This window comes from Zootoca vivipara, chromosome 15 (assembly GCF_963506605.1).
Source record: "Zootoca vivipara chromosome 15, rZooViv1.1, whole genome shotgun sequence".
NCBI lineage: Eukaryota > Metazoa > Chordata > Lepidosauria > Squamata > Lacertidae > Zootoca > Zootoca vivipara.
The window spans coordinates 22,598,086-22,623,364 of NC_083290.1; the positions used below are offsets into that span (position 1 = coordinate 22,598,086).

General features: G+C 40.3%; 1 protein-coding gene across 2 annotated transcripts in view; it reads left to right on the forward strand.

The window, feature by feature from the left end:
• CLMP (CXADR like membrane protein) overlaps positions 1–24,651 on the forward strand; it is a 67,690-nt gene extending 43,039 nt beyond the window's left edge. For both annotated transcript variants that reach the window (XM_035138753.2, XM_060268440.1), the window contains 6 exons: positions 9,520–9,677; positions 12,834–13,035; positions 13,150–13,314; positions 13,748–13,870; positions 16,056–16,197; positions 21,355–24,651. In XM_035138753.2, coding sequence (XP_034994644.1) covers positions 9,520–9,677; positions 12,834–13,035; positions 13,150–13,314; positions 13,748–13,870; positions 16,056–16,197; positions 21,355–21,649 — 1,085 coding nt within the window. In that variant the 3' untranslated portion in view covers positions 21,650–24,651. The remainder of the gene's footprint in view (positions 1–9,519; positions 9,678–12,833; positions 13,036–13,149; positions 13,315–13,747; positions 13,871–16,055; positions 16,198–21,354) is intronic.
• Positions 24,652–25,279: the final 628 nt, after the last annotated feature.

Below are 25,279 nucleotides of genomic sequence, written 5' to 3' on the forward strand. Positions count from 1 at the left end.
AGGACGACAGAGGACGAGATGGTTGGACAGTGTTCTCGAAGCTACCAACATGAGTTTGACCAAACTGCGGGAGGCAGTGCAAGACAGGAGTGCCTGGCGTGCTATGGTCCATGGGGTCACGAAGAGTCGGACACGACTAAACGACTAAACAACAACAACAACATATCTAGCACTACCAGTTTATCGTCAAATGTCTTGATATAAACATGACTCGTCTAGAAATTAATTTTGATGACTTAAAAAAAATTCAGATCTTCCCCTTTCAAAAAAGATCACTGCAAATGTCATGCAAACTACCAACTGGACTGGGACCTGGACTTTAAACAGAACTAAACCAGACCCAGTGCCAGCAGTAAGAGTTCAAATCACACGGGCCCCAGTCTTTAATACGAAGCAGGATCCATGGGGGAGTCAGGCAAACCTTCAATCCCATCAAAAATTAGCAGATCTAGCCACACTGCAAAAGATAGAAATAAATTCAAACAGGACAAAACCAACAATTAAACAAAACACAGAATAGAATCAATATTACGAAAGAAATACCCAACTTAAACACATAAAAGCAAAAAGGAAGTTAACAGACAATAAAGTTCCAGCTGCTGATGCTGGTCTTACTGCACTGTCAAGGTCAGCAGACTTTTTCAGCAGGGGGCCGGTCCACTGTCCCTCAGACCTTGTAGGGGGCCGGAGTATATGGGTGTGTGTGAACGAATTCCTATGCCCCACAAATAACCCGGAGAGGCATTTTTAATATAAGGACACATTCTACTCATGTAAAAACACCAGGCAGGTCCCACAAATAACCCAGAGATGCATTTTAAATAAAACACTCATGTAAAAACAAGTTGATTCCCGGACCGTCCGTGGGCCGGATTTAGAAGGCAATTGGCCAGATCCGGCCCCCGGGCCTTAGTTTGCCTACCCATTGTCAAGGAACTTCAGCAGCCTAACTTCACAAATCTTCTCCCAGGACTAGAAGATTTACAGCTGGCCCCTTCATCTCTCCTTTGGAGATTGTTTGGGTCTCTGGTGGCAACAATCTGCTTGATGACTTATTAGCCATTATAGTCCTAATGTATTTTCTCTTGAATTGGCCACTTATAGTCAGGTCAACATAAAGATGTTAAGTTCTATGTCAAGAAGCGGGTAGCTGTCTTGGAATAAATGTAACTTTTTGATCTTACATGCACCATCGGTGTATGAACAACAGATTTCCCAAAACGCAGCTGAATAGAAGGGATAAATGCGAACACTCAGCAACAGAACGGCATGTATATCTTCACTTGCCTCTATGCACAAACTTTACATACTGTTTTGTCTCTGAGGGGCAACAACATCTGCTGCCTTCTGCATCACACTTTTTGCTAGTGTTATCATGCACAGGCATTGGTCTTGGAAATATCCACATCTTGCCTCATGTTGCCTTTTGCTGTATGGTAAACTCTTAGCAACGTGTGCTTCTGAACACCTATTCCCCCCTCTTCACTTTTCTACTGCTATACAGTACAAGAAATGTTTGGTGTTCAGATATCATACTAGTACTATTTCTATCTAGAGGACACCTGAAAAGCTGACACAAGCAAGTATATGATTGTCACCGGAACCAGACAGGTTGTTAGACAAGTACCTTGCTGTGAGGTAAACATGTCTGAAAGTATTAAATAGCAATAAGTAAGAAACCTTCTGCATGCATGCTGAGGCTTTTTGTCATTCGTAGATCTTTGCCTTCTGCTGTGCAGAATGGTGACAATCTTCTGATGGCCTACAGAAGGACAAATTATAATTAAATCTAATGTTTACATAGTCCAACAATTATGAGATAGGTGCTCAGGGCATCCTTGTGGGAAGAGTTATGTATTTGTCATATAATAGGTAAAAGTTTAATTTTCTGGCTTAGGGACTTGAACCAGAAGTTGATTGAACTAAGGGCTAATTTGATCCTTTATAAAACAATTTCCTTAGCACTGTTAAGATCAGTCACAATCCCAGATCATGATGATGATGATGCAGAATACATTGTATACGTAAACTGCTGTTGGCATCCATCTGTCTCAAAAGACAATGGAGTGCGCTTCTGGGAGTGAAGTCAAACCCTGGAGCATCAATGCCTGCTGTTACTGCACAGACCAGTAACTCATATCTGCTTCCTACTGCGTTGTTTTTGTTGCATTAGTAGCATCAAAGCGATCTCTCCGTGGCACAATCCTGGGCAGTGTGTATGAAGGTCCTGGGCTGCCCAGATGGCAAGCCCCTCACTGATGGGTCCAAAGGAAAGCAGAGCAATACATCTGGCACCAGCTTGGCTGCAAGAGTTGCTGGAAGGATGCATACAAGATGCCATCTAAACATCTTAGGGACTCTACTCCAGATATGTGTAGGGTTTACCCCTCAGCCTATTCTTAACATCCTTTTCCATCTAGCCATTCATCATAGTCTCCCTTCAACCAGCATTATTAGGTTTGATATGTGCAATATTCAGATCCAGGGCAAGGTTTAGCAACCCAAATATATTGGGCTTTCTGTTAGCTATCATCTTAACCTGAACATCTGACAAGCAAGTACATGCACCCATCTGCCCTCCATCTCTCTTCCCTTCCCTAGGAGTTTGTACCTGCAATTGAAACAAGTTGGATAAATGCCTCAGGTATTCCTGTCTCCAGCTGCAGCTGTAATAACTACAGACAATTTTCTTGTACAGTACTGTCAACTTCTCTGTGAAGCTCTGAACATCAGAGGCTATAATTTACCTGCTGTTTGTTAGGTTACAATAATCAGGGGAAAAACTGTTTTGTCTGTTGAGAGGGCACCTAGCCTGTCAGGCTAACAGGAAACAAAAAACTTTGCAATGCTCATAGGATAAATATTTTGTAAACAGTTAAAATGGGAAGACATTGCTCAAAGCAGACATTATCCACTGTTGATCGCCAGGTTATTAGATTTCTCATATTTTACTAGCAATACATATTGACATAAAATATGAAGAAAAAACAGTTGTAATTCTAAAACTCTTTCCAATTTTCAGTGTGATTTCTCAAGTAGGCCGGTTCTGACACATAATGCTTTCTTCAGCTTCTTCCCCAAGAAGCTTGATTATGATGGCTGTTCAGCCACATTTAAAGGCAATATCCTTTTATTTATGGCATTCTGCCAAAAACAGAACAGCAGCAATCTCCAGCCCACTTTTCCATCAGCAATTCCACTTTAATACTCTCTCAAAATTTCATTGTAAATTCTGTGCTAGTACAGCAACTTTTGTGAAGAAGCCAGGAAAATAATGGTCACTTCCCCACCTACACAGCTGCTGACTACCACCCATGATTCAACAGGGATATATATATATATATATATATATATATATATATATATATATATATATATATATATCTGCACAGGACCCATCACATTTTCTCCTTATAACTGCTTCTAAATGGTATGTGGGGGGGGATTCAATCTTTAAATCTACAATTTGTTCTTTATAGTTTGATTTGATCCTTACTAATTTCTTTAGCTTCAGACCTCAAATGCTTCACAATGCTTAAAAGAGCAAAGAAATTTATTTTCATTTTATCTTTGTGTCACTTGAAACTTCAAGCGCATGTGATTCAAATTAGTCAGCGCCTCTGTGGCACTATGTTTTATATTGATGGGCCTCATTGTCCTCTTTGTTTTGAGCCTAGCTAGCTGCTCCCTCTGGGAGCTGACTGCAATAAAATATTTTTTTAACCAGACACTTCTGACTCTCTACCAAATTCCTGAAACCACAGATCAGACTAGGAAAGCAGGCTGCAAGCATCATGCATGTGGGGCCGGGTCTCACTTACTCTGAGCGCTCACACTCTCGGGAGAAGGTGACCTATAGCCTCTCTTCCATTGCTAGCCAAAGAATACAAAGAGCAGATGTCCCAGTATGTACATCGTCTGGGCATAACTGAGTGATTATCTCACAGAATGTTCCAACTTTCTCCTCCTCTGCAAGAAAAAATCTGCAAAAAGGCACTACTTGCACATTGGCTCAAGATTTGAGGTTATTAAGGATAGCAAAATTAAAGTTTAGGTGAAGAAAAGGAAGCCTGCAAACAGAATTGCAGCCAATGTTAGTTATATGTACTTAGTAGTCCCATTGAAATTAATGAGCATGATTAACTTAGGTTCATTAATTTCAATGGGTCTACTCTGAGTAGAACTTACTTGGCTACAACCCAGTTTTTAATGTATCATTTTTTGTTAGTATAGAATGAGATTCACAGAACTCTTTGGGGAAAAATCATCTCCAGGTTAATCTACACCAGGCATCCCCAAACTGCAGCCCTCCAGATGTTTTGGCCTACAACTCCCATGATCCCTAGCTAACAAGACCAGTGGTCAGGGATGATGGGAACTGTAGTCCAAAACATCTGGAGGGCCGAAGTTTGGGGATGCCTGATCTACACAATATTTTATTCTTGTCACAGCTCATGGTGTTTGTAGGCATTATAACATGGCAGTGGAAATTTGTCACAAGGAAGCAGCAGGAGAGTGGTTAAGATACCACTTGATCTAATAAAATTATAGTTGATAGCATCAGGACCAATGCAGAAGCAAGACCCAAAAGGAGAAGCATTTCAAGGAAAAGCATTTCCTGAGCATATGCAATGTTTTGCTAAAATGGGAATCAAACATCAATTTCTTCTATGGCTGTACGGCAGCCTGCCAATGTCTCTCTTTATCCATCTTTAACAAATTAATAACTACTATTGTCAAAAAAGAGAAGTAAAAAAATAAAAAAGCTTCTAAACTCCACCTTTCTCCACCATCACCCTTCACTAGAGAGTCCATTTTTTTACATTTCCAGTTTTAGATATACTTTTGAAGTTCCTCATGACACAAGCTGAAGGATACACATGCATTTCTTATGTGTGATGAACACTCCATTGCAAAATTGCTTAAGACTGAGCTTTTCAATTGATGCAAGGGCAGACATGAACACCATACAGTACCAACTGCTTACATGAAATCCCTGCCTCGTTAAAAGGCCATCTCCAGTTATTTCACATAGGATTTTATGGAAACTCCCTGTAGATGAAAAGGATTTTCAAGATGCCTAGGATTCAAAGGTGAATCCAAATTGCAAAGTGAAGAAACACTTGCAGTGTGTATCACAATCCATTTTATCTCCTACCTCCGTGCCTTCTTAGTTAACCCTTTCAACTGTAGGCTCAATAAATCGAAGTCTTTTATTACAGCCTTAGCTAGTGAATATGAACAGTTTGATGGTTAAAGGTAAAGGGACCCTGACTTAAAGGTCCAGTCACAGACTCTGGGGTTGCGGTGCTCATGTCGCTTTACTGGCTGAGGGAGCCAGCGTACAGCTTCCGGGTCATGTGGCCAGCATGACTAAGCTGCTTCTAGCGAATCAGAGCAGCGCACGGAAACACCGTTTACCTTCCCGCCATAGCGATACCCATTTATCTACTTGCATTTTGACGTGCTTTCGAACTGCTAGGTAGGCAGGAGCTGGGACCGAGCAAAGGGAGCTCACCCCATCACGGAGATTTGAACCGCCGGCCTTCCAATCAGCAAGCCCTAGGGCTTTGTGGTTTAACCCACAGCTTTAACCCACCTGCGTCCCTTTTGATGGTTAGGCTCCCCCAAACTATTTTGAGAAATCTGAAAGTTCCTTGCTATTAGATTTTCAGGTCTTAAGTTAGGTAGCATTTTCTTCAGAATCACTGACACTAAATACAAAAATACATGTTATTTCTTTCCCAGATTTTAGGTTTACCAAATTATAAATGCAGCTTACAAATAGAAACTCACATACATGACCTGGTTGAATTCTGAGAACACATATACACTAGATTATGAATTATCACATGTGATCAAGAAAGAGGGGGGGGGGAGAGAGAGAGGGAGAGCTATAACAAGCTCAAACGCCCATGGCCTTTGGGGGAATTCTGCCCTCTTGTGGTACAACTCTTAGAAACACAAAGCACTATTAAAAATGACTATTTTAGCCATACCATTCATTTTAATTTTCTCCACCTCAATGCCATTCATGAAGCCAAATCTGAGCACATTCACTGCCATATGCTTTGATTTCTGAATGCAATGACAAGGTGGGGAATATGGACCTGGTTCCTGGGCTGTTTAACTAACAGAAGTGTTAGCTATAGCTGGGGAGAGGTGGAGCATTTACTGTACATCAATATGCGCTGAGTTGTGTGTAAAACAGGAATACTGTTTTCACACAATTTCACTGATTCAGTGAAACTTCTCGCAGTATTTTTTGAAGAACAAAAACAAAGGATGCCTGCCCATGAGCAAATTCTGTGTAGATATGTGTACTTTCAAGGGGTTGCATTTCAATTTACGATATACCCCAGCATAGTTTGCAAAATGTACAAGTATGTTTGGGGTGGGGATAGAAAAAGCTGCTAAGATTGTGATAGTTGAAAGCAATAGTCTTCTTTCTCCTCCCAGAATATTAGATTCTCACTTAAGGGACTCCCGTGTTAAGTCATGGTAATTAATTTTCAAATAAGTACAGTAATCCTAATGTGTATTCTGACACACAAGAAAAAATGGTAACATGCAAGGCCCGAACATTTTGAATGTGATCCTATCACCCTATCATTGACTTAATGTATCTAAGGGTCATTTTCTTGCCTGTTTTTTATTTACATATATTGTGTATACACGACTAAGGTCTTTGTTGCTACTTTGCCAACAGTGAATTAAGCAGAATTTTTTTGCATACCTGGGAGGCTAGGATTTGTCCTGAAAAGGTGAATGCAGGAATGTGTGTGTGTGTGTGTCACTCTCATTGTTCCTGTTTCCTCAAACTAGTGTTATAAGAATTTTAAGGTCTCAAATACAGAATAAATGTTCATAAATGTACAAGGCAAACACATACATAAGTATATAAACCTCATGTCTAAAATAGTACAGGAGACCAATCCTGAAGCCATTTTGACTCTCCCAAATTGTCCACAAATATTTCTCTACGAGGAAGGAAATGGGAAAAGCTTTCCAATTGTCTTTGGACTGTAGGGGCTTACACCTCCCTTTTCAAATACAGTCTGGCAAGTATCTGTTATGCTCAGCAAACTATCAATATGCGTAAGAGATTCCAGGAACTAAAGTATTTACCATCTCAAAGGAAAGGCCAGGCAACCCAGAAAAGGCAATCAAGTAAGGCATTATCAGGTATCATGGCAGATAGGAGAGAAGCAAGACTCTCAAATTTCTGCTGGAGACTGCCTCCTTCTGTGATGTATGTATGATGTTTTGTGGGTGGTCTTGGGCTACAGGGTGGGCAATTTCAAAAGTTTTTATAGGGGCTTGAACACCATTGTTCGGGGTTCTCCTCCCTCCTGTGGGTGGTGAGTGGGGACTCTGTTACAACAGTTTATTTTCTTTAATAAAGGTCAGGCTTACTAGCTGCTTTCCTTTCAATATACTCTGCTTTGCCTCTGCTTTCTCTCTGACCAATAGAAATCTCCTGAGGGACCCTATACGGGCTCTGGATACCCCATAAGGGAATTAGCCAAAAACTAGATGAAGCCAAACAGCTTTTTGAAATGCAAGCACAAATGAATCAACTCATTCATGAACACACCATTTCACAGTAAAATAATGTAAACTGAACTGGGGTGACATTTTATTATTAGTTTTCTGTTGCTTCTCTTTTCTGGCTGCTCTAAAGATGGTCAACTATAAAAACAATTAAAACAAGCTGTCACTGGGGCGTCTCCTCTCCCTTTTTTTAATAAAAAAAGAGATCTTCTCAAAAACAGCACACATGATAAAAACAAAGACACTCCATATCTATTTGTTTTGTCTACATTACTTTCTCAGCCTAAATTTCACATGTGTATCAGAGTCCCTCTAGCGGCCAACTCTGGAAGCATCAATATAGCATTGTCAGCTGTATACAATTTTGCCATTGATTACTTGGTTTCCTTTTGGTAGGAGGGTTTTAAGTTAAAAATAACATGTTTCTTATTAACAAACTGTAAGCAAAAGCTTTATCAATCATAAGTCATAAAATTTGGTTCCTAATCCCACCACAAAGTAGCAGAATCCGATGGATGGAGTTTGAGGAGAGGGAACTGGCGTCCATGGCATTTCACCACCCATCAATGCACTGCAACACAATATGGGTGGAAATGCTGCCAGTAGAACCAGGACAACCGCTGCCAGGTTAGCCCTGCCTATATTCAGCTACAGGTTCTTTATGCATAGCCCACATAAATTAAATCCCTTGCTCTGGGCAGGGCTTCTGCCAAGAGTGTGTGAATCTAAAAACCAGTAGTTCAAGCTCTACTTTTTTTATATAGTTTGAGGGAAGCTACCACCAGTACTGTTGTGATGAATACTCAGAGTACTCAAACAGCCGAAAATCAACTCACTATTCAAGAAAAGTGAGTTAAGTGTTTTGATTGTTGCTTTAAAACATACACTACTCATGCACTCATTCACTACCGGTATAAATACCAGTACCTTTAGGCTCAACCAAACCTACCATTATTTTAGCAACTGTTATATACTATGAGCCACAGCTCAGTGGTAAAGTATCTTGCTTTGCATGCAAAAAGGCCCTATTTCAATCCATGGCTTCTCCAGATACACCCCTGCCTGAAACCACTGCTAGTTTGTATAGACCAGGGGTGTCCAAACTTTTTTCAGAGGGCCAGATTTGATGAAGTGAACGTGTGTGAGGGCCGACCATAGTTGTTGACCTTTTTTTAGGATTGAAGTTGTTGACCTTTTACTGGGGGTTTTGCCATGGGGGGCAGATTAAATTGACCAGAGGGCCGGATGAGGCCCCTGGGCTGAACTTTGGACATGCCTGGTGTAGACAGTGCAGAAATAAACCAACAAAGGTCTGACTCTGTATAAGGCAGCTTCCTATGTTCCTTTTATCAACTCCAACAGTTAAAAGAATTCTATGTTTACCATCTGTTTGGTGCACATGGCAACACTGGTTTTTACCACTGGTGTTTTACCAGCATCAGCATAATTTTTTAAAAAAAAAAAAGTATGTAAAAAGTATCTACCGTAGATTAGCAGTAAACCAGTCAATAATCTACCAGCCAGCCCATCTGAAATAGATACAAATAAACTTTTATTTTGTAAAGCAAGAGATAACCAAACTCTGTTTTAGTGAGGCTGCACTTGTGACATGCCTACCAAGCAACTGATCTGCAAAACAGAACAAGCCCCCCAGCATCCCATGATAACACAAAGATAGGTAAAAGTCACTATGATCCTCTTGACAGAGTGATGGATGTATTCAGATTCCACCTCAGTGTAGCCTCATCATCTTGGCAAGTCACTCTCTCCCTCTCCATTTTAGTTGCATTTGTAATAGGAATAATATTGCTTTAAATGTTCCTATCTGGTCTTCTTGGTCAATTCTCGTGTGGGTATTGAGCATGTTTTACGTAACCAAAGGTTTGATGTTGTTATGAAATGCCAAGGCAGCAATTTATTGGTGTAGGATTACTGGAAGCATCTGACTTGTTCTTTCTCTTTCAGCATCCTGTTCCACTTGGCTTTCACGGGCTCAGATAGAATTTAAGAAAGTGGCCGAAGCAAACATTACTCTGCCCTGTCACCATCGACTGTACCGCCTGGGGCAAACAAGCCTAGACATAGAATGGCTGCTTAAGAATTCCGATGCTGAACCGAAAGTGGTATGTCCATCCCCTGAAATTCAAAGTTCCTTAGTTAACACTAGATTCTGGGATTAAAGGAATAAAACAACCTTGCCCTCACCCCAGGGCTTTTTTCAGCTGGAGCTCATTAGAGCTCAGCTCCAGCACCCCTCAGGTAGACGTCATTGCCATTCTAAGAGAAGGGGGGAGAAGTTCACAATGAGCTCAGACACCTTTTTCTTGAAAAATAACTCTGCCCTCATGTATGCAGTGGCGTCGCAAGGGGGGGGCGGTGCACCCTGGGTGCCATGTCTGGGAGGGTGACAAGGTGGCACTCCACGAGCTGCTCGCTCACTGCCCCCGGGCACAACGGCGCGAGCAGCCATTGTGCCGCCAGTCACATGTGGAGGATCCTCCGTTCGCAGCTGCAGCCGCGAGCAGAGGATCCCGCCACCATCTGTATGGTGTTCGAGCAGCGCCGGTGGCAAACCGCTATGTACAATGCATGTGCAGTGTCGCATTCATGCACTGTACATAGTGGTTTGCCGTTGGTGCCGCCCGAGCACCATACAGAGGCTGGTGGGAACCCTCCGCCGCCGCTACAACTGCAAGTCAAGGATCCCTCTGCCGCTGCTGCAGCCGCGAGCAAAGGATCCTGCCACTGTCCGTACGGCATTCGGGCGCCGGCAGCGGCAACCCGCTATGTGCAACGCATGCGCGGTGTCACACGCATGCGCTGTACATAGTGACGCCACACATGCCCTCTACATAGAGATGCCATGCATGCATCATACGTAGTGACGCAACGTGTGCACAGCCGGCAGTTTGCCCCGCCCCGGGTGTCAGTTAGCCTTTGTTCGCCCCTGCATGTATGCTTATAAAGTTGGCTTAGAACAGGCATCCCCAAACTGTGGCCCTCCAGATGTTTTGGGCTACAACTCCCATGATCCCTAACTAACAGGACCAGAGGTCGGGGAAGATGGGAATTGTAGTCCAAAACATCTGGAGGGCCAAAGTTTGGGAATGCCTGGCTTAGAACAATATGAGACTTCAGAGTCCTATGAAGAGGCTTTTGTTACAATGCAAACTGGGAAACACGAGCCAGCCACACCTTTGGTCATACCAAGATAGCAAAACTAGTTAACATTGATTACTTAGCACTACACATTTTAAAAGCATACAAGGAGCCTGCTTGGCAAACCAGCTATTTTATATTTTAATTATTATTATTATTATTATTATTATTATTATTATTATTATTATTATTTATACCCCACCCATCTGGCCAGGTTCCCCCAGCCACTCTGGGCGGCTTCCAACAAAACATTAAAATACAGAAATCCATCAAACATTAAAAGCTTCCCTAAACAGGGCTGCCTTGAGATGCCTTCTAAAGGTCTGGTAATTGTTGTTCTCTTTGACCTCTGGTGGGAGGGCATTCCACAGGGTGGGTGCCACTACCGAGAAGGCCCTCTGCCTGGTTCCCTGTAACTTGGCTTCTCGTAGCGAGGGAACTGCCAGAAGGCCCTCGGCGCTGGACCTCAGTGTCCGGGCAGAACGATGGGGGAGGAGACGCTCCTTCAGGTATACTGGACGGAGGCCATTTAGGGCTTTAAAGGTCAGCATTTTAAAAGAGCTTCTGCATCGGACAACAGATTTCTGGTGAAAAGGGTAGCTTAGAAAATTTAGAAGAATTGGAGTGGTCTTGAACATGTCTAACTAAGTAGTATGCCCCATTAAGTTTGATTGGGCTTACTCCAAGGTAAGTGTATATACAACTGCAGCCTTAGACATGAAAATATTTTTTGGCTGTAAATGTTTTCTGTTAAACATTAGGCACACTGTGAGACAGATGGACATCAACAACAGTGTAAGAAACACCAAACTATTCCATGAAGGGATATACATGCCTTAGTTATTTTATGTTTGGATTACGTACTGTAACACTCTATGAGGGGCTGCCTTTGAAAGCTGCTCAGAAACTTAAACTGGTTCAAAGCGCTGCGGCCAGATTGTTGACTCGGGCTGGTTATAGGGAGCATACAACTTGTTAAAACAGCTCCACTGGCTACTAGTTCATTTATGACCTATAAAGCCCTACATGGTAGCTTAGGTCCAAGCTATCTGAAAGACTGCACTCCCTCTCATGAATCTGCACGGGTTTTGTGATCTTTGGGAGAGGCCAGCCTCACAGGCACTAGGTGGGGACATGGGAGTGAGCCTTCTTGGTGGCTGCTCCCAGACTCTGGAACTCCCTCCTTGTTGTCCTTCTGCCAGCAGGTGAAGACTTTCTTGTTCCAACAGGCTTTGGGGGACTGACTAGTTTTAATGAAAGGGCTGGTGCCACAGTGTTTTTCTTGTAATTATTTGTATGGTTTCAATAGATTTTATATTTGTATATAGTTTTAACTCTATCAATGTTTTTTTTTTACAATGATTTTTTTTTAAAAAAATAGCAGTTCTTATTTTCATCTGTATGTCACCTTGAATCCCATCAGGGAAAAAGATGGAGTATAAATAAATATCTTAAGTGAAAAGATTAAATACATCTGTTGTCATACAAGAAGGCAAATTTTTACCTCTAAAAGCCTATGCTAAAGCTTGAATCAGAAGACTTTTGTCTCAAGTAACAATGTTACTGTGTATAAAAATACATATTCTTCCCCAGACACAAATTAAAGGAAATGAATTAAAGCATGGCTTTAAACAAAATGTAAATTTTAGAGATCTCATCTCAAAATCATTTTGTGTGTGTGTGTGTGTGTGTGTAGGATACAATCTTGCATTTAAGAACGCAAAACAATTCCTATAATTGGAAGTATAGCTGTAGAAGGAAAAAAGGCATTGTCAAAATCACAGAATTGTAGTTGGAATGGACTCCAAGGGTCATCTAGTGAAGCCCCCTGCAATGAAGGAATCACAGCATTGAGGACACATCTAGAACACTTTAGACTTCTCCAATTTTCATTCAGAGAATGTTGAAGGTTAACCCTTAACTAAAAGGACAAATTATGAAAGTCAGAATTAAAACTCTCCAGAGAGGTAGTCATGCTAGTGGATTAGCAGATGAACAATGTTCAAGTGTGGAAAAGCCCTTGGGATAAGAATAAATCCTAGAGATTTTGTTTTTATTAAACTAGCAATGGTGAAATGAAGAACACAGTAACTAATGAGTGGACTGTCTCTGCCTCTCAGGTGATAAATTATGCAGGAAGCAACACCTACACTTACTTTAATGATGAACAAAAGGGTCGTGTTTCATTTGCCTCCAACAACCGGACTGGAGATGCCTCTTTGGAGATTTCTTTCCTGCAGCCTAGTGACGCTGGCCAATACACATGCAAAGTTAAAAATGCCGGGCAGTATGAATGGACCCACATAACCCTGAAGGTTCTGGGTAAGGCTCTTATGAAGTTGTTCCAAGATAAGCACTTAGTTTATCTATTGAGTATCATGTTATTCTGGCTTACAATTAAGAGTAGGAATCTGATATTTTTTTCCCCATTCCCAGAAAAACCTTCTAAACCCAAATGCTGGAAAGAAGGAGAGATGATAGAAGGAAAAGAAATCAGTTTACAGTGCAATACTGCCTCTGGCACTACACCTATAATGTACAAATGGGAGCGTATAGAAGAGGATGGAAAGGCTGGGTCCCTGCCACCCATGGCACATATCAGTAAGTCCATTGTTGCCCCCAAACCACCTTCACCTTCTCTTGTGGCTGCTCATTATGGCAGCTATCAAAAGCAGGGAAGGTTTCTGGGTCTTCTGCTCACCACAAGTATAAAAAGCTGAAAGTCTTGACATGTAGAGTACCTTTACTCCCTGTAAGAGATCGAGAAGGTTCTACATTAATTATTTAGGTATTATATTTATATATTAATATGCAAAATCCCAAAGTGGTTTACATAAAACATTGTAATATCTCCAAGATCAATACTGTACAAAAAAGAAAAAAGAAAAATCTATATGCAATATTACCCAAAATGCAAATAAAATGTAAAGCCTCAAAGTTGGTGGCCACCCCCACATTTGTCACAACAATTTTCATAGTTTAAACAATGTATCATTGTGCTACCTAATTCATTAAATCTTGATTTCCCCCCCAGATTTTTCCAATCCTGCACAAGTTCTGCTGAAGAACCTCACATGGATGGCAACAGGGTTATACCAGTGTACTGCCTCTAATGAAGTAGGGCAGGAAAGTTGTGTTGTAAAAGTGACTGTGCAGTGTAAGTATACAGGGAATCCCAAGTGTTTTTAAGGTTGGAGGGAAAAGTAGCCCAATATTAAATTAAACATTAAATTCGCAATAAATGTCAATTGAACCAAAAAGGCAGTTCATGAACATTTTAGAAAAACAGAAGAACTAGAAGGCCACTGTTCAGATCTTGGCCTCATCACTCTCCATCTCCCAGTTTCTTCACACAATAGCTGTCATTTTACACAATGAAGCTTTGCTCCCGAGGCACAGTAACCAAGACCCTGCAGTCGGCCATTAGGTCTAGAAGCTGCACCCCTCTTTCTCATTTATCAATTTCAGGTGGCCTCTGCTCACCTTTGGCCAAGCATGAGGCTCTTATTCTGAGGTCTTGCATCTCAGGTCGGGCAAGAGATTCCTGCATTGCAGGAGGTTGGACTAGATGACTCTTGTGGCCCCTTTCCAGCTCTATAATTCCATGTTTTAGGGATCCCTACAAACTAAGATATTTTTGGCAGCAGCTGCATCTCTAAGCAGTTTCTCTAGTTTTCATTAATTAGCTATGTCTCTGAAGTAAAGCCCACACTTTTGAATTATCCATTCACCTAATTTTATACTGAGCCTCCAATTTGACTGAAGAGGCAGAAAGATTTTTTTTTCCTGTAGAGCAATAAAATATACTTATAACCAGAAGCTGAGTAAAAACTACATGGGAAGGGATGGGTTCACAGCGATGAATAAGTTTTGCTTTCCTGCTTAGACACTTAATGATAGCAATACTGTGGGTCATGAAGTTTTCCAAGTTAGTTTAACCAGCAATTAGGGTTTTTGGGAAACTGTTTTCCCCATGACACGGGAGTAAGTGTAAGCCTCACATGGTTGGCAACAAGTCTTTGCCAACATACAAACAAATCTAGGTGTGTGCAACCATGAGGAATAGATTTGCTTTTAAATAAATGGGCAGGAGGAATAAGAGTCCTTACAACAATAAACAGTAACTGCTTTGTGTGGTGTGAAGGAGCTGTGCTCCCAAGACAGGTGCCACAGCAGCCTACCTAGAAAGACCTTGGGTGGAACTGGGCAGCAGCAAAGTCAGGGCTACTTAGGCATACCAGAAGAAGCACTGGATTAGTTCCACTGATGCACCCCCACAGCCCCAACTACACCACCATGCTGCCAGCAGCAATCACCTATGAACAAGATCACCTTTCTCAACAGACTTTTATTGTCCTATGACATGGTCTGATGATGCATGATGCAGCCACCTTGCTCAAGATAAAGAGGTCTGAAACCTGTTAATGACTGGATGGGAGACTGGAAACTACCGCAAGCTCCTAGATGGAAGAAAGACAGGTTATAAATGTAATAACTACCCAATCAAGTAATAAATAGCTTAGAAGGTTCTACTGTACTACAATGTGCTGGTTAATAAATATTAACCGAACACTTTAAGCCTGTGCCCGGCAACCATTATACATGGGTCACAATGCCAAAATAATGGCACACCAAGGTGAAAAGAATCCGTGAGCAACAACAGATTAGGCAACAAAAATATACGGTAAATAAACAACGATAATACATTTGGATACTATATTACACATTTCATAACATTTACTGTAATAAACATAAAATGTACATTATGGATACATTTTAAAATATTTGTAGACTGAATGAATGTGTATCAGAGAGCATGTTTAAGTTGAAAACTTGAAGTCACTACATAAAAGGAATTTTTCAACCAGCCAGTCTTGTTATAGTTACTTTAAATTTGTTAAATGTATCAATTACTTCTCACAACAAAAATTCCCAAAGTGATTTACAACAAAAAATAACAGTAATACAAATTCATAAACATAATTAAAAACATTCACAGCACTTTGTGAAAGTGATCTGACTTAAATTTCACCTCTTTAACCCAGAAGTAGACAGAGATTATCAAGGCTTTATTTTTCCTAAAATAAATGCAAATATGAATAAAGGGACATTCAACAGAGAAGAGGTAAAAAGGGCTTAACCTGGACTACAGTGTTAATGCAGCTCACTATAACAATTTGAGTATGCTGTTATCTTTTGGACACAGTATTAGAACTTCTTTAGGAACTCCTATACAAGAGGATTAAGTTGCACGGAAACTCACTGAAAGAGACACAACATACTGTGGCAAAATATTTTGTTCTTTGGCAAATGTAACACTGTATCCATTTATGAATTAACAGATGCACAAAATTTTGGCATAGTTGCTGGAGCAGTGTTTGGAGCAATGGGGGGGCCTGCCCTGGTTCTCTTGGCGGTGTGGCTGACAATCAAGAAAAAAGAGAAGAAGAAATATGAAGAAGAAGAGACTCCAAATGAAATCAAGTAATTATCTCAAAAGAATTTCTATTTACAATTCTCCAAAGACCAAATTAACACCACATTACCTTCCTGTGTCACAGAAGCGTCTCAGAACTGGCAGAAGGGGGGAGGGGAAGGTTATCACTCAGTGATAGAGGTTTCTAATAGGATGGGGCACCGTGTGTTGAGATTCTTCCACTGCAGGGAATGGGCTAGATGATCCTCAGAACCCCTTCCAACTGTACAATTCTATGATTCTAAGCACATGATTACCATGTGATCCCAGACTGAATCACTGGCACCCCAATTTAAAAGGCCCCCAAGTAACAGAGCTGGGAAAGATCTCTGCCAATACCTTGGAGAGCTGTTACAGGCAACAAGAGATAGTACTACGCCAGCTGGATTAATGATATGACAAAAGCAAAGAGTTTTGTGATCCTTAAAACATTTACAAAAGTATTACAGTATAAGCCTCCCTGGACTAAAGTCTGCTTCAGGACTTCAACATGAGGCAGGTATTTGTGTAGTGAAAAAATGTTAGCAACATCAAAATGATATTGAAAAATACAGTCGGTGACAACTCCACTGAAGCCTAAACATATGCAGAAAATGGCAGCTTTATATGCATGCAGGCAACTCCCAATTTACACGAGGGTTAAGTTTGAAAGGCACCACACATTTAAGTGAAATTGCATATATTTGAAACACCACTGAAAAGGCCTGCAAACACCCCATTCCACCCTTTTGTGACTTTTTGGGTCACTTCTAGGTTCATCGAGATGCAGGTGTGCAGTCACGCACATATCAGACACACTTAAAATGGTTGCTGCCTGTATACCAGCCACTGTCTTGTGTTATCAGGCACAATACATGTGGGCAGGGGAAAAGACTGGCTATCATATCACTCACCTGCCCAGTTTTTATTTATGTCATTGCACAGATAAATTATATTACTGTCTACTAAAGTTTGTTCCTACCTATTTAAAAGGGAAATGCAGTATGAATCTAGCTGCATTACAATATGCAAGCCTGGGGCAAGTGGAGTGTATAAATGACTCAAGACTGAAGTTTCAAGGCTAGATATGTGTTATTCTATAGTGGGGAACTGGTGTCTCTTCAGATGTTGTTGGACGACAACTCCCATCATCCATATTCATTGGCGTGCCAGGTGGAACTGATTAGCTGGAGTCTAATTAAAACACCTGGAGGGCCACAGGTTTCCCACTCCTGCAGTAGGGAAAGGGTATGGACAACAGTGCAGTTACATGCTATTTCAAAAATATTCATTCTCATTAACCCATGAATGCTGAGATCCTTAACAAAAAATACTGTGCACCTTGTGTTCCTTTGGAGAGGTATTAAATACTCATTTGTGCATTTCTTTAATTTGTCAGTGCTAATGAACATGGTGTAGACTAGAGGTTCTCAAACGTTCTATTCCTAAGGCTACTTGAGATGGCTGGAAATTACTGAGACTCACCAGTCACAAAACAGTGGTGCAGGGCAGTCAGCCACAAAATAGTGGCAGATGGAGGCAGAGTTTGGCATAATCAGCTGATGATTAAAATCATTGTCTATTGATATCTATTGCTTCTTCAGAAATGGCTAAATTCTTTGCCAAAGCATTTCCCTTGTGACAGAGAGTTCCTTTTCATCGTCCCCCCCCCCCCCCATTTAAATACAGACTTCAGCTCTGGAAATATTTTGACTCTCCTCCCCAATATAGGAAGAATGTGCTGATCTATGTACAGAGAGCTTTTAATTTTACATCCCGGTACTTTCCCTTTCGTGCTTCTCAAATTGTTTTTATTCATCCCCTGTAATTTCTTCTCCCCTTCACAATTAACTTCTAACTCATGTCCACCAAACTGTCCCTTTTAAAATCCTCTTTTAACATTCATTTCTTCCTGTAACAGCTTCATTCTCCTATCCTATTCTTTTTTATTCTGTTTACTATTCAACAACAACAACAACAACAACAACAACAACAACTTTAATCTGTTTCTAATTTCATTCTGGCTTCTTCTGCTCTGGCTTCTTCTGCTCAAGAGGAGCAAGTCCCCACTTTCCTCTCCCCTTTGGGGGCTAGTGGACTGGGAACTGCTAGTTCCCAGTCAACCATCTGAGGAACACTGCTGTAGACTAAAAAACCCAAATTTGATTTAGGACCACAACCACAATATCACAGAAGTATATAGTAAGCAGTCATGTAGAAAATAGTATCTTTACTGTCCACTGCCCTGACACAGCCAGTGGAGTGTAGAGGTTAAGAGCAGTGGACTTGTAGTCTGGTGAACTGGGTTCAATTCCCAGCTCCTCCACATGCAGCTGCTGGGTGACCTTGGTCTAGTCACACTTCTCTGAAGTCTCTCAGCCTCACTCTCCTCACAAAGTGTTTGTTGTGGGGAGGGGAGGGAAAGGAGAATGTTAGCAGCTTTGAGACTCCTTAGGGTAGTGTTAAAGCGGGATATCAAATCCAAACTCTTCTTCTTCTTCTCTTCTTTATATATAAAGAGCTTTTATCTGCCATTTCCCAGAGCTGAATACAAAGTTTATTCCATACAAGATTCACCCAGCTATATACTTATGCTTGTCAATTGAATTTGTAATTGTATTTTGCATATTTATTGTTTTAAGTGATCTTCTTAGATAATTTAGTTTGAAGTTGTATATTATTTAATAGCTATAACAATGATAATTTCTGTCACTACTGTGAAGTACTAATTCATTTGAAAGGAAGAGCACATACTTTCAAGAACTGACAAATGACAACAAACTTAGTGTACATAGCTCTCTTTATTCTAGCACATTACCCTTACCAGATCTTTCCTGAACTTTATTTGTGGGATGTTTAAAACAAGTCTAAACTACATGATTCAGCCTACACCCTCAGGAGAGAAAATGAAACAGTCATCCTTTAAGATTGCCCAGCCCTCATGACTCACAATATCCCATTTATTCTCTTTATAATCCAGCCATGAAGCTGGTATCTGTGCTCTTTCACTTTTTTTTTTAAAAAAACCTCTGTATCTCTCTGATTGTATATTAGGGTTGGGATTTTCTAAGATAAATCATTAGTACAGATTATTTGCCTATGTGACACTTACCTGGACTTTGTCCTGTCCCTTGCTTTCAACTTTAGCATCTTTGGAAAATTTCATTTCACTCCACTGCCCTTTTCTATACACAAGAATGATACAGGAAGAAATTGCAAGCCATGGGATACAATAGAAGTGCACAAACTACCTTGAGTATTTTATATAGGACAGGTATACAAAAAATAACATTAATGATTGAGAGAGGAACATCTCTCAAGACACAAGAAATAGTATAGTACTGTACAGTTCTACGGCACTGAGTTTGGCTGTGGGGAAACCCAGGCTCAAATACCCATTCACCTACAAAGTTCACTTGGATGACCCAGGCAACTCACACTTGCACAGCCTAGTTACTTGGGAGATGAGATACAAATGTAAAAAACAAATTCTAGATCACAACTGAATTGTATATCAGGAATGTAACACACACTAGATTTGTCCAACTTATGTCTAGAGTTGTCCTAAGTCCCAAAAGCACTCTGTGACCCACTTTCAAGCTGCAACAGGTAGTTCAGGCTCATCAGCTGACTCCACTATATTAATATGGGTTAGATCACACATAAAGGAATGACTTATTAACACAGTCTGCCTCAGCACTTTGCCCTAGTACTACAACCTTGGTCAAGGGTGAAAAATTCTCAAAGGTTTTATTACCCTGGAACTTTAAACCATGTTTTAAAGCACTTCAGAAGATGCTTCAAAGCAGATAAAAATAATTCTACCCAATCACATTTTAATGCAATGCTACTCAAAGTGATGGGTCTGTGGACATGTGCCAGTCCACGAGACATCAGCTTCCACCATGGTCCAAGTTAGGTAGGATGTTTCAGAGACCAAATATGGTGTAAATTCTTGGCACGGGGAAGAAGGGGCTGCCAATTCACCATGTCAGATAACTTGAGAAACACAGTTTTAGCAGACTATGACAGAATGTGTTATTTTAGCAACAGCAGCCTAGAAGTGCAATTGTGTGTGTTTTCAATCGAATGTCAGGACAGCTTCATATTCCTGCATTACAGGGGGTTGGACTAGATGGTACTCAGGGTCCCTTCAAACTCTACAATTCTATGATTAAGATAGGGAATACAAACACATTGTTAAGGAACCCCTAAACCTTTGGCTGCTAGAAGCAAATACTCAGGAAACTAGATTGTTCAGTTGTGTTGCTGCTCAACCTCATTTCAAACTTCCAGGGTTGGTCTTATTGGGAAATGACTATGGACTTGATTAATTACTGATCTTACTCAGTGTGGTAGTTCTTTTGGATTTGTTTTTGGGGCATGGCATGGCAGTTGTTGCACAATATAAGATTGACCCAATGCAGTAATGACCCATCACAGCTATGTGACATACACATGAATTTTATTTAAGCGATCACAGGAGAAAATTTACAAAGGACTCCTAAAAGAACATCTGGTTGCCCATTGTGAGAATAGGATACAGGACTAGATGGGTCATTTCCCTGATCCGGCAGGTTCTTCTTATGTTCTTAATTATCTTCACAGTGCATGGGGCCAGAAGTGAAATGTATGTCATACTTGGCTGTATGAAGGCAGAATGTGTCCCCTCACACCAACACAATCAATAGTGTAAGGGGAGGGACTCAAGCCAGTTTTGCTGTGGTAATACTTATACTGTATTTATACAAATTAATAGGTTTTGTAAAAGCCATAGTTTAGAGTTTAGATCTATGGTGTTACTTGTAGCATATCAATTCATATGAGCTTTTGGTTTCAGAGACTGCCCCCACCCACAATGCAATGCACAATATTCCTGCTAAATAACTCCTGCAAACTTTCCTGACAGTAGGTAACTGGTCATTTTTTTTAATCCTCTAGGATTTACATTTTGCATTCAAACCCTGAATTATTTAGAATGGTATTAGGATGATTTGGATAACATGGAAGTAAGCATTTTTATTCTTTTCACGCATTGTGAATGATATACATGTGTAATACAGGTGAATATATCAGCACTTAATTCAAAACCTCGTTGAACTTCTAAAGCACCTTAAAATTAATGAAATGAATATGTCTGGTCTTTATTATTTTCTACATTTAATCATACCATCTCTTGATTACAGAGAAGATGCAGAGGCACCAAAAGCCCGATTAGTCAAGCCTGGCTCTTCCTCTTCTGGCTCCAGAAGTTCACATTCTGGTTCCTCCTCAACAAGATCAACAGCAAACAGTGCCTCCCGAAGCCAGCAGACATTATCAACAGAGGCCACTCCTCATATTACTCCAACGCAACACAACCAGGTTGAGATAGATGGCAAGGAAACTGAGCCAAAGAAAATAAACCACACCAACTTTATGAAAACAGAAGCCACACCAACCATGATGCCTGCTCAGAGTCGGGTTTTCCAGTCAGTTTGATTATTCCGCATCTATTCAGGCTCCAGCTATGCCCATAACACACACACACACACACACAAAACCAGCAGCACTGTATTAGATTGTTTACCTTCCAAGGGAGCTCCCCCACCACACACACTCAACCACTACATAATAAAACCCATCACTCAGTATTCTCTGCTACAGGTAGCCTTGAAAAGTGAACTCATGCTGTTTTTTATTATTATTTTTAATGCTTTTGTGATTAACTCTAAAAGGAAGAAAAGGGAACACTGAAGTGGCAGGTATCAAGTGCTGGAGTCTTGAACCATTTTTTAAAAAATTAAAGAGACACAAAAAATCCCAATAGATCTCTGAAGTAGAAATTTATTTGGTACAGTTTTCATGAAATGTATACAAGAAGCAATACAGAAGTGTGTCGGGGGGGGGGGGTGATGGACAGTGTACTTCTCTTCTCTGTACTGGAAATAACACCATCCATTTTTAGGATGGATATTGCCAAAGTTATGTTGTTGCTTTTTAAAAGGCCAGAATAAAATGGAAAATGTGATGAGTAAAACTTCTAATTAATGGTTTGGGAAATCTTGTTGTAAATATATTTGTGAAAGAAACACTCAGACATCCAAAATTTAAAGGAAAAAGCCAATGAAAGTTTGTTTACACAATGCGACCAGAACTGTAGAATTCCATAGCTGATTTTAAGAATTCCTCAAATTTTCCAAAGTACAAAAACACTTCCATTAATACTATTTGTTACTGAAGATATAAATTTCTAATTAGGCTGATTTAAAATGTTCATACTGCAGCTGATTGTTTTAAAGCCTAAATTCTGATATTTTATCACATTCAGAGTGGAACCACTAGCCTGACATAGTACAAGAATGATTCCCAAATGGTTGCTTAGAAAGTACCAGTGGATCATGTACTGTATTGGCAATTCATTAATATTAGATACAATACAAGGGGTTTCAAAAAAGGTTTCTCAAAGGAAATCAGGGGTGAGTTTTCTTCCTAAGAGAGAAAAGCCTTTACTTGGGGAGTCTCTTTAACAAAACGTTTGGAAGTATTTGAAGCATGCTCCAGTATGATTAAAATCAGGTATCTAGGAATACTAATGGTTCTATCCAGTGCCGGCTCTAAGGCAAGGCTTGGTGGCGCAAGGCGCCAGGGGGGCGCCGCGCTACTGCGCCTGCCAGACAGCCGCACTGGGAAACGGGACGCCGGAGGGATCTTCGCACCACGGCGCCAGGGGACCAGATACAGTATGCTTAAGACGGCCCTGGTTCTATCCAGTTAGTCCTACTCAGAGCAGACCCACTGAAAATAATGGACATGAATTATTTAGGTCAATTCACTTCAATGGGTCTACTGTAAGTATAGCTAGCTGGATGCAACCCTAACAGTACCCCCACATGTTTATTCAGAATTCTACTGTGTTGAAGAACATGCTCCTAATGTGCATAAAGTAGTACTTTATTATCCCCAACTAAGGAACCTACTTTCCCCTTCTTCAAAATAAACCTAATACAGTTTACAGGTCATACTGAATTCATATTATGCACATCCTTAACATGCATAAATTAAAATATAAGGTTTATGGACCACTGAGCAGTTTTAGCACTGCACTGATTTGAATCACCACAGAGAAGATTGCAAGGTGGTCAACAGTTTATGATTTATTGTAAACTTCATTTTTCAAACTTTTAACTAGGAAGCTGTTTAGATCACTTTACTCAGGATCTGACCCAAGTACAGGAATGGATTAATGATTTGTATCACAAAAAAGGACACTGAAACAGTGATAAGTGGCGGAATTTTTTCCAACACTTCGTTTTTCCTCCGGAAATTTTTCCATTCATGAAGCTCAGTAGTAACAATGAGTGGATACTAACTGCAAATAAAATACTAGGCAAGTCTGGCAATTTCAAAGTTTTTAGTTTTGTTTACTAAATACTGTACAAGTAAAATAAACATACTAAACCAGATCACTCTCTAGGGCATCAAAATATTTTGCACTGGAAGCTTGAATCCTCACTCCAATTTAAATTATCCCATACAAATTACTCTAATTTATAAAGGAAAATCTACATCATTGTATTCAAATTGGCTAAGTTGTAAATATATGGTACACGTGTACAATGGTACCTCTAAAGGCGAATTTAATTTGTTCCGTGAGTCAATTCGTTTTGCGAAAAATTCGTCTTGCGCATCGCGGTTTCCCATAGGAATGCATTAAAATTTCTTTTTTCCCCCCTAGGAACGCATTAATTAAATTTCAATGCGTTCCTATGGGAAACTGCGATTTGCAAGACAATTTTTTCGCAAAACGAATTCGTCTTGCGAGTCACCATCAGATCACAAGACGCATTCGTCTTGCGAAAAATTCGTCTTGCAGGGCATTTGTCTTGCGAGGTACCACTGTACTTTGAGCCTTCACATGCTATTAAATTTCCAAACAAACGCCTGTCATTTCTTTGACAGCGAAGTACAAACTATGGATTCTACTAGTTTAGCGCATCATCAGTGGCATTATAGGTTAAAATTAACCCAAGTGAATTACACAGGTATTAAGAAGGGAGATAAGATCTAAATAAAGGTGGAATATATTCTTTCAGATCATCAAACATTTCACAATTAAAGAGAATGTTAAGTGCAATGGCTTTTGAAGTAGACATGGTACTAAACACTATTTTATAAGGGAAATCACACTCATGTTATGGGAAACCAAGCTTTATTTTGTAAAATATTCTATTTAAAGTATTTACTGTTATTCTGTATACCAATTGCTACTTAGTGTGGGTGCATAAATCTTCTCTAGTTTTGTTTTAATTCTTAATTGGTAAACTGAGATTACGTCTACCTGCTATTATTGGTGTACTTGTGCTCAGAATGAGCAACACAAAATGAAACAAACATTTATTATAGATTCCTTTGAATCAACAATTTAGTAAGGTTATTTTGTTGTTGTTTTTAAATAAAAGAGGCTGCAGTATAAATGCTGTAGTTCAACCAAACCTGGAAAAGTGTCACAATTTTGTTATGTAACTAACTTTATGGTCCAAATAATTATTTCAAACTGCATCAAAGAGAGGGAAAATGAGAGGAACTTCCTCTTACTGGTACCTACTCAGTGTTTAGAGGAGAGATTAGAGAAGGGGGTAGTAGTAGGCTTCCATATCCTGGCTAGCAGGAAATCTAGGACTTGGGAGTCTATACTATACATAAACAATGAAGAGTCTGATGGTTTTCTTGTGACCTACTGGTATGTTTTTTTTGCTGATCCCACTTCACAAAATGCAGTGGGACCTAATGGTCATGCGATGCAAGCCTGTCACATTTCTATGTAAACAGAGTAGGCTATTCACACTCGCAGTTACTTGTACGGTGCTAATTAGGCTAAATTATATTACAGCAGCAATAAGCCTTATTTCAGAATAAACATAAATTCCAAGAAATCCTACAACAAAATGGAAATTTCAAGCTTTTGAATGCACATATAACTATAACTAGGACCCAGGTGGCGCTGTGGGTTAAACCGCAGAGCCTAGGGCTTGCCAATCAGAAGGTCGGCGGTTCGAATCCCTGTGACGGGGTGAGCTCCCGTTGCTTGGTCCCAGCTCCTGCCAACCTAGCAGTTCGAAAGCACGTCAA